The sequence below is a fragment of the Dermacentor variabilis genome, chromosome 10 (genome assembly GCF_050947875.1).
Source record: "Dermacentor variabilis isolate Ectoservices chromosome 10, ASM5094787v1, whole genome shotgun sequence".
NCBI classification, from domain to species: Eukaryota; Metazoa; Arthropoda; class Arachnida; order Ixodida; family Ixodidae; genus Dermacentor; species Dermacentor variabilis.
The window spans coordinates 70,728,813-70,741,086 of NC_134577.1; the positions used below are offsets into that span (position 1 = coordinate 70,728,813).

General features: G+C 47.2%; 1 protein-coding gene across 1 annotated transcript in view; it reads left to right on the forward strand.

The window, feature by feature from the left end:
- The window catches only part of LOC142559297 (uncharacterized), a 165,729-nt gene extending 154,684 nt beyond the window's left edge, over window positions 1-11,045 (forward strand). Inside the window, exons 8-9 of the mRNA XM_075670914.1 lie at window positions 3,435-3,585; window positions 11,002-11,045. Coding sequence (XP_075527029.1) covers window positions 3,435-3,585; window positions 11,002-11,045 — 195 coding nt within the window. The remainder of the gene's footprint in view (window positions 1-3,434; window positions 3,586-11,001) is intronic.
- Window positions 11,046-12,274: the final 1,229 nt, after the last annotated feature.

Here is a 12,274-nt window from a genome sequence, read left to right on the forward strand (position 1 = left end):
CGAGCTGCTAATCCTACCGCTGAGGTGCCTGTCACAGATCTGAGGCCTTTCTTGCGAAGGAAGCTGCGAGCCCACTGGCAACACATATGGGACGCGGAAACAAATAATAAGCTGCACCTGATAAAACCGCAGTTAGGATTCTGGCCCTCTACTACAAAATCGCGCCGAACAGATGTCCTATTCTGTCGTCTCAGAATAGGACACACGTTTGGCACCCATAATTATCTGCTTACTGGAAGTGAACCTCCAACCTGTGGTAGATGCGGGGAGAGGCTGACCGTGCTCCACGTCCTTCTGGAGTGTCGGGAAGCCGAATCTGAAAGAATGAAACATTTTTCCTTAGCTTATAGACAGCACATCCCTCTTCATCCAGTAATGTTCCTCGGCCCAGAACCGCTTTTTAACACAGACACAGTCCTAGGTTTTCTGAGAGATGTGGTCCTACATGTTATTAGCCCCATGCATTCCTAGCGCTTCCTCTCTTTGGAGGATGCCGCTGGGATAGTTGTACGGTATAGCACATGCCTCCAGACCCTTGTGTTTCAAGGGCTCTAAGGAGGCAGTAGTGCTCTAGCATTTATTATAATCTGATATATTTTACCTATTGTATCATTCTTTTTAAGTGCATCGAAATGTTCATAGTACAGGTCATATGTCATCGCCATAATTTTATTACACAGATTTTACGCACTGTAGAGCGTATATATTAAGGCCCCTTTACAGCCACGTTCACACCAATTTCATAGCAATCATAGTTACACTGCACACCCACTACCACAGACATGGCGCTCTTTGGCCATTCCTGGCCCTTGCGCCATAAAACCCCATACATCATCATGGGGATATGAGCCATTGATGATGAGAGTTTTCGACAGGCTGTTATGTATGTTGTATGCGTGATTGGAAAGAATTCAAGCAATGTTCGTTTCACTTTGCTGATTGTCTGTAGCCTCTGCCTCACGGGGCTATGAGCCATTGCATCTTCTGCTTGCTTACGAGGGCATGAGTGCTTACGGGGGTATGAGCCATTGATGGTGATAATTTGTCTTCATGGAGAACAAAAATGCACGGAACCCTAGCCTACAGATGACAGTCTTACAGCTGCGCTATAAAACCTTCATCTGTAGTCATCAGTGAATGAATGAATGAATGAATGAATGCCGTGCAGTAGGTCGCGCAACGCATTTTCTAAGGAGCAAAGTCAAGTTTATTGCAACAGTCATGTTGAGGTGCATCAGCGCAACCAACCTCTTGGGCCAGTTGGTGTATGATGAACTTGAAAAAAGGAGGCACCAGCGAAACACAAAGAACGCGCACATAAGGAAAAGGCCTTAGAAACAGGCGGACGCTGTACTTTCAACTCCACCTTATTGAACTTTACATTGCCGCACATAACCTCCGACGCATGCGCATCGTCAACTCCTTCAAATACATGTGCGTAGATAACACTTCCAAAATACATTACCGTGCGAAAACTGCCGACGCATGCGCAACTTCTACTCCTCCCGAGACCCGTACATCAACGTCAGTTTTTTTATTAATAATCTTTTACCTCCCCGATAGGTAAGCCCGTTCCTTCTTTGTTAAACACAAAGACGTATCACTCACACAATTTTCTTTCTTATTTCCAATGCGAAAAGCTTCAAAGATTTCGCGTTCGTATGTGGTCTTACCTGTCCCGAAAATAACCGAACAATGGCGCACTTTTTTGCACTTATTGCAGCCGCGGTAATGAACCGCCAAATTGCTTCTCTGGTCGCTGCTTAAGGATAGGTCCATCATCATCATCATCATCAGCCTGGTTACGCCCACTGCAGGGCAAAGGCCTCTCCCATACTTCTCCAACAACCCCGGTCATGTACGAATTGTGGCCATGCCGTCCCTGCAAACTTCTTAATCTCATCCGCCCACCTAACTTTCTGCCGCCCCCTGCTACGCTTCCCTTCCCTTGGGATCCAGTCCGTAACCCTTAATGACCATCGGTTCCCCGCAGGGGCGTCTGCGCCAGCAGGCGTTTGGTGTGTTGCGACACCACGTACCCGAGCACACGAGGGTTGGACCCTCCCGCGTGTAGCCGTGCGCGGCTTAGCCGTGTCTGGGGAAAGGGGGATCCTGGAGGTTGAGCCGATGCCGGGTGTTTGGACCTTTAAGGCTCCCCGGCGGAGGCAACACGCCTCTTTGGCCTCTGCTTCACATAGACGGCACCCCCGGACTGACCCACCTGGGGGAAATCGGCAGTCGCCTTTTCCTGTCCCCCTCTCCATCTATAATCTTTCTTCTGCACCTTTCCTTCTCTCCACTCCTTTCCTTGTCTTTTTTTCTCTACTCTAATTTCCTGGCGGCGAGGGTTAACCTTGTGTGGCTAACCAGCCTTGGTTACACCATGTACGGTTATAGTAGTGGCGTACAGCTGGCGTTCGCAAGTCTTGAGATACAAGCCTTGTGGCGTCCCCATGTTGGGCTCGGTGGTGGGCGGCTGGCGCTGCTGCCGAAGACAAATACTTTTTATGGCTACTCCATCCATTTCTCTAACTGATCGTCCTCTAAAAAGGGGGCGCAACGAAGCAACCACTCGATTCTTCTTCAAGAGCTACGACAACTTTGCAAAGTACCATGTCATCCACAGTGACGGCAGTATAACAGCCAGAAAACTATCTCCCTTCAAAGTTTCGAAGTGCCTAAGAGACACATTAGGCCCAGGATTCAAAGCTACAAGGATGGCTAGTGGTGACATCCTTCTCGAACTGAACGACAAAGAACAACTTAAAAAGCTTTCAGACCTCAAATTCATTGGTGACATAGCAGTAACTGTCACGGCACACCGTTCGATGAACAGCGTTCGTGGGGTAATCTCTGATGAAGACATGCTTGACCTTAGTGAGGAAGAATTGCTTGAAGGTTTTGCAGAACAAAATGTGACGAAAGTTCAAAGAATCATGATCCGTCGGAATGACACCGAAATCCCTACAAAACATGTAATCCTAACATTCGGCTCCACCACACTACCAGACTCAGTCGAAGCAGGCTATGTGAAAATCCGTGTGAGGCCTTATATCCCCAATCCTAGACGTTGCTTCAAATGCCAGAGGTTCGGGCACAGCTCTCAGACATGCAGAGGAAAATTAACGTGTGCCAAATGCAGTTCTAACGATCATGCATCAGATAATTGTAATGCTGAATCACACTGCACGAACTGTGAAGGGGATCATCCTGCATTCTCACGATCATGCCCAATCTGGAAAAAGGAGAAAGAAATCATTGCCCTTAAGATAAATGAAAACATCACATTCTCTGAAGCACGAAAACGACGTACATTTCCCCGCAACGAAAGTTTTGCCGCTGTGACGAGGCAGGGGGCCCTCTCACAACGGCCTAAAGAGCCAGCCGTGGTCACACGCAGTGAACCACGGGGGACTTCTTCTGCCCCCACACAGGCAGCACCCAGTGCTGCCGAATCCAACAACACGCAGACCTTGCTCTCGCAGGGTTGCATTACTGTGCAAAAATCGAGGCCCGAGACACGACTCTCAGAGCCTCGTGACCCCGCCTCCACCGCCTCCCAGAAGGAGATGGAGGTTGACGCAAGTACATCGGTGCCAGTGACACCAAAAGACAAGCGCAGCTTGCTTGAGGGACGTAAAAAAGAAAAAAACCCTCGAGTAATTCCACCAAAGCCTAAATAAGATTATCACTCTACACAGAACACTCCCAAAAACACCTTTGTCATAATGGGTGTTCAGATATTGCAATGGAATGCCAGAGGCCTTTTGCATAACCTAGATGACGTCAAAGAATTGTTATCTACGTATAAGCCTAGAGTGTTCTGTGTTCAGGAGACGCACTTAAAATCAAGTGACTCGAACTTCCTAACTCAGTTTGGAATTTTTCGTAAAGACCGTGATGATGGACATGCTGCATCAGGTGGCGTGGCAATAATAATATCAAAGACTGTTGCATGCCAAAATCTCCAACTTAACACGCCTTATGAAGCAGTAGCCGTACGAGCTATTTTGCTTAATAGGCTTGTTACTGTATGCTCTTTGTACATCCCACCAGACAAGAGGCTCGACATTACTGAGTTTGAAAAACTAATAGACCAGCTTCCTGAGCCGTATATTGTGGTTGGTGATTTTAATGCTCATAGTGGACTCTGGGGGGACTCACGTTGTGATGCAAGAGGCCGCGTAATTGAAAAATTCCTTCTATCCTCCGCAGCATCCCTGTTTAACAAAAAGTTCCCGACTTATTATAGCATTACACATAACACCTACTCCGCAATAGATCTGGCGGTTGGCTCTGCAACACTTCTGCCATTGTTTGAATGGAGAGCTCTCACAGACTCCTTTGGAAGTGACCATTTTCCAGTTCTCTTAGAGGCAATACATACGTATGACCCACCTGTGAATCCAAAAAAATGGAAACTAAACGCTGCAAACTGGGCAGAATTCAAAGAGCTCGCATGTATATCCCTTGAATCCATAAGGCAGCTTGACATTGAAGAAATGACCGCCTATATAACTGAGCACATTATTCATGCCGCGAAACAATCGATACCACAAACCTCTGGTAAAATAGTGAATCCTAAGCCCTGGTGGAATGAAGAGTGCAAGCAAGCACGAAAAGAACAAAACAAAGCCTGGCGTACGTTTTCGAAATATCCAACAGAAGAAAACCTTATAAATTTCAAACGTGCAAAAGCAAACGGAAGACGCATTCGTTGGGAAGCCAAGAGAGATAGTTGGAGAAATTATATCGGCTCAATAAACTCATACAAAGATAGCCAGAAAGTGTACAGTAGGGTTCGAAGGCTGAAGGGGAATACCACACTACCCTTGCCCGTGGTAAATGACACTGTGTCTACATTAGAAGGGCAAGCAGATGCTTTGGGCGAACACTTTGAGCACATATCGAGTTGCGCGAATTACACAAAAGCATTCCTTACATATAAAAAATTAGCTGAGTCAATACCCTTCTCCTTCCGAAAATCCCATAGCGATGGGTACAATTGCCCATTCACGATGCAAGAATTAAAAATAGCTTTGCACAACTGCAAAAACTCTGCGCCAGGATTAGACAGTATTAATTATGAGATGGTCAAGCACCTACCAGAGGAAACACTTGAATGCCTCTTATACCTGTTCAATAAAATTTTCTGCAGTGGTCGATTGCCGTCCTGCTGGAAGGAAGCTATAGTAGTGCCAATATTAAAGCATGGAAAAGACCCCTCCTATGTACAGAGCTACAGACCTATCGCTCTAACGAGCTGTGTATGTAAGGTGTTTGAAAAAATGACAAACCGCCGATTAATGTTCTTTTTGGAATACAATAGAATTCTGGATCCCCACCAAGCCGGTTTTAGGCCAGGAAGGTGTACAACAGATAGCCTAGTTCTACTTGAGAGTTATATACGAGACGCATTTGTTCATAAGCAATACTGTCTATCAGTATTTTTTGATCTCGAAAAAGCTTATGACACTACCTGGAGGTATGGCATATTGCAAGACCTCGCGTCGTATGGCGTGTCAGGCAACATGTTTAATATAATAAAAAGCTACCTGTCGGAACGAAAGTACAGAGTAAGGGTGGGAACTGCAGTGTCGAGAGTCTTTGTGCAAGAAAACGGTGTACCACAAGGAGGAGTGCTCAGCTGCACACTATTCTTAGTTAAAATGAACACACTACAAAAAACACTCCCACCATTTATATCCTACTCACTATATGTAGATGATATACAGATAAGTTTTAAATCATGCAATCTGTCCATATGCGAGAGGCAGATTCAGCTGGGAGTGAACAGGCTTTCAAAATGGGCGGACAAGAATGGCTTTCGCTTTAATGAAGAAAAGACGACATGCGTGTTATTTTCTCGGAAAAGAGGCATACATCCTGAACCGAATATTACGATGAACGGGTATGTGCTTAGTGTAAAAAAGGAGCAGAAATTTCTTGGCGTTATATTGGATGATAAGCTCTCGTTTGTGCAACATATAAAAAACATAAAAATGAAATGCTCAAAAACTATGAATATCCTCAAAATTCTTTCGCACCAGTCATGGGGAACTGACAAGAAATGCTTGCTCTCGCTGTATAACAGTTTGATTAGAACACGTATCGATTACGGGAACATTGTCTACCAATCAGCTTCACGTTCTGTTTTAAAAATTCTGGATCCTGTACATAACCTTGGCATGCGACTAGCCCTAGGTGCATTCCGTACTAGCCCTGTTCCAAGTTTGCACGTAGAAGCTAATCAGTGGAACCTAGACCGCCAACGTCAGTACTGTAGTTTTATGTACGCACTTAAGATTAGTTCCAACCAAGAACACCCGTGTTACAAAATGTTGAAGAGCACAGAAACGCAAACCCTCTTTGCAAAGCGGCCATCATTAGCAAAGCCATTTCCATTGAAAGCACAGTCGCTATGTCAAGAAAACAACATACTGCTGTCGGACGTTCACCTGCATAACACTGACGAGTTAGTAGCACCATGGGAATCAGTCACCATACATTGTGACTTCTCGTTCACAGAAACAAACAAAAAGCATACACCCCAAGAAGCTGTAAAACAACACTTCTTATCACTACAGAGTAAGTACAAGTGTCCAGAATTTTACACTGATGCTTCAAAAACTGCTGAAACAACATCATGTGCTGCAATTGGTCCAGATTTTGTAGCCCATTGAAGATTAAACAAATACACAAGTATCTTCACTGCTGAAGCTCACGCTATACTCCTCGCAGTTAAAGAAATAACAACAAAACAGATCAATCAATCGATAATATACACAGATGCCTTAAGTGTGGTCCGGTCAATACACCTTGAAAAACAAAGAAAGAATCCGGTGATAAACACTCTCATCAGCAGCTTAACCTTAGCCTACAAGAGAGGGCTACATATTATAATCTGCTGGGTACCTGGCCATACTAGTATACTTGGTAATGAAGCGGCAGACGCAAATGCGGCCTTAGCAGGTCTAAGGCCCCAAATAGATTTAAGTTATGTACCATATACAGATATGAAACCTGTCGTTCGAGGAATACTGCGTCACGCATGGCAAGAAGCTTGGGACACAGAAAATAATAACAAACTTCGCATCATCCAACCCTACATTACCCAAACACCTGTACACCGGCATAGAAAGGAGGAAGTAATGATGTCGAGACTGAGGATAGGACACACACATGCAACTCACTCATACTTGCTAACAGGTACTGATCCACCGGTCTGCATTAGATGTGGAAATCAACTCACAGTCATCCACGTTCTTATAGAATGCCCTGGCATGGAAGCTACGCGGAAAAAATACTTTCCTGAACTTTACCGCACCAATTTACCCATGCACCCTGCATTTTTCCTATCGGCTGAGCCGATGTTCCCCCTCGACCGGCTGTTCAGTTATCTTAATGATGTGAACTTTTTGAAGAATATATCTTACCGCTTTTAAACTCATCTTCTCTACGCTACCTGAAATCCTACATGATCATCCTAAATTCTCCCAAGAAATGCAAGCCTTATGTCTTTAATTCGTAGGCCTTTGCAGCCACCGCAGTACATTACAGGCATTGCAACCCACTATACCTGCTGACATGTTTATAACATTTTACTGTACTACTAAACATCGTTGCTGGCGCTCTTTGGCCGTTGTAGCCCTTGCGCCATAAATACTAATTAATTAATTAATTCTGATCGCGTCTATAAGGTTCGCGCTCAATTCTACCTCGGATTCATTCGGCTTTATCGATCTATTGGGGTCTATGCCTATCGCTTTGAGTATAAGCCTGCCCGCTCGCGTTTTCGTGTCTTTCCTGCTGCGCCATCTGTTGCGCTTCCGCTATATCTTCTATCGTATTGTGTACGCCTAGGTTCATGAGCTTCACGTTCGAGGTGCTGATGGGTATACCTAGGGTAGCCTTGACTAACTTTCTGATCATATTGTTGAGCTTGTTCAGCTCGGCCTGCGACCATTTAAATAGACCTGCCACGTAGGTGAAGTGACATAGAGCGAAGGCGTGCACTAGCCTTAGAGCGCTGTCCTCAGCCAGGCCTCGGTTTCTGTTGCTGATTCTCCTTAGTAACCTGATCACTTGGTCCATCTTGTTTGAAATGTGTTGAATGGCATTTAGGTTGGTACCTCCCGCTGCTATAAGGAAGCCTAAAACTCTAATCCTTTCCACCTGCTTGATCGCGGATCCGTCGTGACAGCATAAGATAATCTTGGGTTCCTCCTCGGGGACGTAGCCCCTGGGTCTTCAGCCCCTGCGCCGGTGTTCTAGGACCAAAAGCTCCGACTTTGCCGCCGGACAGTTGAGTCCCATTTCGCCTAGCGCGCTTTCCACGGTGTGTATACTCTCCTACAGTGTGGTCTGCGTTTGGCCTACGTTACCGTTGGCGCTCCATATGGTTATGTCATCGGCGTATATTGCAAAGTATATGCCTTCTATACTCTCCAGTTTCCTCGCGACTCTGGTCCTTGCTAGATTAAATAACATGGGCGAAAGTACGGCCCCTTGCGGGGTGCCCCTGTTTCCCAGTTTCATCACCTTCGGTTTTAGTTCTCCTAGCGTGAGGTTCCCTTGCCTACCACCCAGAAACGCCTTGACTACGCTGAATAACCTCTCGCCCAACCCCAGCTCGGACACGACCTCGAGGATGGCCTTGTGCTCTATGCGATCAAAAGCTTTTTCGACGTCTAGTCCCAGAATCGCTCTCGCGTGCACAGGGCTAACGTGTGTGAGCGTGTGTTTGATGAGGAGCATGGCGTCCTGAGTCGATAGTCCGGGGCGTAAACCGAACACGTTATACTGGAGTATGTAATTTTGCTCGACGTATCTATTGAGTCTGTTGAGAATAACGTGTTCTATAGCTTTACCTATGCACGATGTACGCGAGATTGGACGTAGCTTATCAGGATGGAGCGATATACCTGGTTTTGGTATCAGGATGGTGTTGACCATCTTCCATTCCTCCGGATAGTCTCCTTTCTCCACAACTCGGTGGAATGATTCGTCAAGATAGTGATCGACTCATCGTCTAGATTCATTAAGAATTTATTGCTAATACCGTCGGGTCCGGCTGCCGTTCTACTCGTGAGACCATGGAGGGCGGCCCGTACCTCACTCTCGGTGAAATCGCGGTCCATTTCCTCGCACGATCCTCCCATGTACTCCACGCGTTCCTCGCTATCGCCCGGTTGTTTGAGCGGGAGATATTTGTCCGCGAGCTGTCTCATGACTACCTCCTGAGTCGTGTAGTGGCTGACTTGACGTACTAGTTTTGTAATTCCCGTTCTCTTGTTTGACTTAGTGTCACTCTCGTTCAATATATGTTTGAGGATATTCCAACTGCCTCCATGTTTGATTCTGCCGTCGGCCAAGTAGCAAACTTCGTCCCACTGCTGTTTCACGAGCGTTCTCGAATGCTCCTCGATCTGTCTGTTTAGCAACGCTATCTTTTTCCTGAGCTTTCGGTTCAGCCTTTGCGTTTTCCATCTTTGCAGGATGGATTGTTTGGCCTCGGTCAGATGCGCGAGCCTATACTGTCTAAGCTCTCTATGTTTTCTTCGGTCTTAATTTCTTTAGTGGCCTCCTTGAGGTCCTCTTCGAGCTGGTTGATCCAGGTCTGGAAGGACTGTGTGCCCGCTTCTATCGGTTCCGATTCTAGTCTCTTCGCTCTAACTTTCCCAAAAAGGTCCCAGTCTGTGCACCGAAAGGTTCTAGTCTCTTGTTTCGGCATAACTATACCTATGTGTATGATACAGTGGTCGCTGCCTAGATCGGTGCCAGAGTTTTCCCAACTAGCTTCTTTCGAGTTGTTGACAAAAGTTAGGTCGGGTGTAGAGTACCTGCACGTGGACGTGCCACAGCGGGTGGGGAAAGCCGGATCGGTGGTCAGGCACAGTCCCAGGTCCATGGCAAGGTCCCATAAACCCTCACCTTTCTTTGTATTCCAAGCGTATCCCCACGCTTTGCAGGGGGCATTAAAGTACCCTCCGAAGATGAGCGGGGAGCTCTTTGCGACTGCGAGTGCCTTGTTGAAAAGTGCCCTAAAGCTTTGTTCCATGTCCGTGGGACTGCTATAAATGTTTAGGCAGAAGATACTCTGTGCCCTGCCCTTGTGCCTTTTGAGTACAACTTCCACTAGGATATACTCGATTTTACTCAATCCGAGATGGATATCGTGTTCCATAAAGGATAGCTTTTTGTTAACGAGGGTGGCCAATCCCCTCCCGCAATCTTTTTCTCTACATACCGATTTGTACCCGGTTAGCTTTACTTCGTCCGTTAAAGTTTCCTGCAGCATAATCACTTTTGGTTTAACCCCCGTCGATCTAATTAACTGGCGAAGCGATGCCTTTTTGTTGAAGAATCCGCGACAGTTCCACTGCCACACACTAAAACTGTGGGCGCTATCCATGATTATTGGATGGCTTAATTTTGCTCTTACCCGCGATCGATCTCTTTGGAGCACCCCCTGACGTTCCGGAGAGCGATTTTACGCTTTCTGGTTCTGACGGCAAGAATTCGTCGTCGTCGCATCTCGTTTCGAGTTTCTTGAATCGCCGTTCGGCCGTTAACCTCCATTTCCATAGTTTATCCACTTTAAGGTTAGTTCTTTCCGTCGTCTCTCTAATTTCTTTGATTACCTCTTTCAGCTCGCTGAGGACTGAGAAAACCGAGTCAGTTTCGGGGCTTACTGCTCTTTTTCTTCGGGGCAGGTGGTTATTACCCTCGCTTGGTCCGTTGCTTTGACTAACTGGTCTGGCTACTGCTACGCTGGCAGGGCTCGGCTGTGCCTTCTTTTTCACGAGGGTTGCAATGTGGGTTTGTTGGTAATGCATCTTTTTCAGTTCTACTACCTGTTTGGTCAGCTCTTCGTTAGCTTTACGCAATGAGTTTACCTCCCGAATCAACTGTTCTATTCTGACATCATTGCTTGCAGTCACCGCCGGCGTAGTGGCGCCACTGACGATTTTCACCGTACCTTTGACTTTACCCGCCCAGGCGGTCCCAACTGTCGGCTTGGCACCAGGTGTTCCATCTTCTAAGCGCGCCTGCATTCATTCCTCCCGACTTCGAGCGGCTTCTCTCCCTCGCGGCCGATCGCTACCGGGCACGTTCCCTTCGACACGCTCGTACCACATAGGGTGTTTGAAATCCCTACTTGCACGCCTTGTCTCCGGTGGGATGGTCTCCTCCACAGAACTTGCATTTGGGCGCGCAAACGTGGTCCGCTCGTGGGTTGAGGGCTCCACACCCTCTACACTGAACAGGGTCTGGCGTGGGGCACACGTCCGAGCGGTGTCCTACCCTACCACAAGTGAAGCACACATCAAATTGTTTCCTGTAGAGATAACATCTCAACATGGTCGGCCTGTAGCGCACAAAGTTTGGCACTCTCAGTCCATCGAAGAGGACGATGACTGAGCCCGACGTCTTGATGCGCTTGGCGGACAAAGCGAGCGGGTTGCGCTCATGCACGATATTCCTTGATATAGTGGACTGGGAGTCCCTGATGTCGACTCGTCTAATCACCCCTTTGCACGGGGCGTGTGGGGCCATCTCGTACGCATTGACTTCGTACTCCATTTCCACGATTTTGAAGGACTTGATTCTCACGTACCTTGCCGCATGGTCTAGTTCAGGCGTGCTCACCACCACGATATTTTGTGTGAAGTTGGGGGCACACCATGTCTTCACTTGCTTGCTCTGCCGTTAGGCCTGAAGCCTCGATCACTGCAGTTCCAATAGCGGTGGTACTTACTTTGCTCAAATTTAGTCCTCCTCGATTCTTGATAGAGCCGGTGCTGGTGGCGGGTCCCTTGCTGCCGCCGCTAGCGGCGTCTCCGCCGGATGCTTGTGAGGTACTTGGCGTTGCGTTGCCCGCGTTGCTGCTCTTCTTTCCAGCACGGGATCGTCGTCCGATAGCCACTTGCCAACCGAAATCTTCCTCGTTGTTCTCCTCTTCCTCTTCCATACGGGAGTCTGCCATGTCTGCCTGGCGCGTAGGCCGGCAAGGCCTAATTGGCCCTGTTCCTCGCTAGGGTTAGCTCCGAACGTAGTGGGATGAACAGAGAAAGTCCAATAAAATTGTCAAAAATTGGATCCCACCTCGAAACTTCGTATCAGTCGAGCCTGGGCAACTTCACGAATCTCATGATGCGCTTTAAATCGTCGTACTTCAAAAATTTGGCCAGCGGAACATCGAAAAAGACGGAGCCGATGTGAGAGACATGTCTGCTTCGTGCTCTTCTTCCTCCCGGAATACACGGAATGA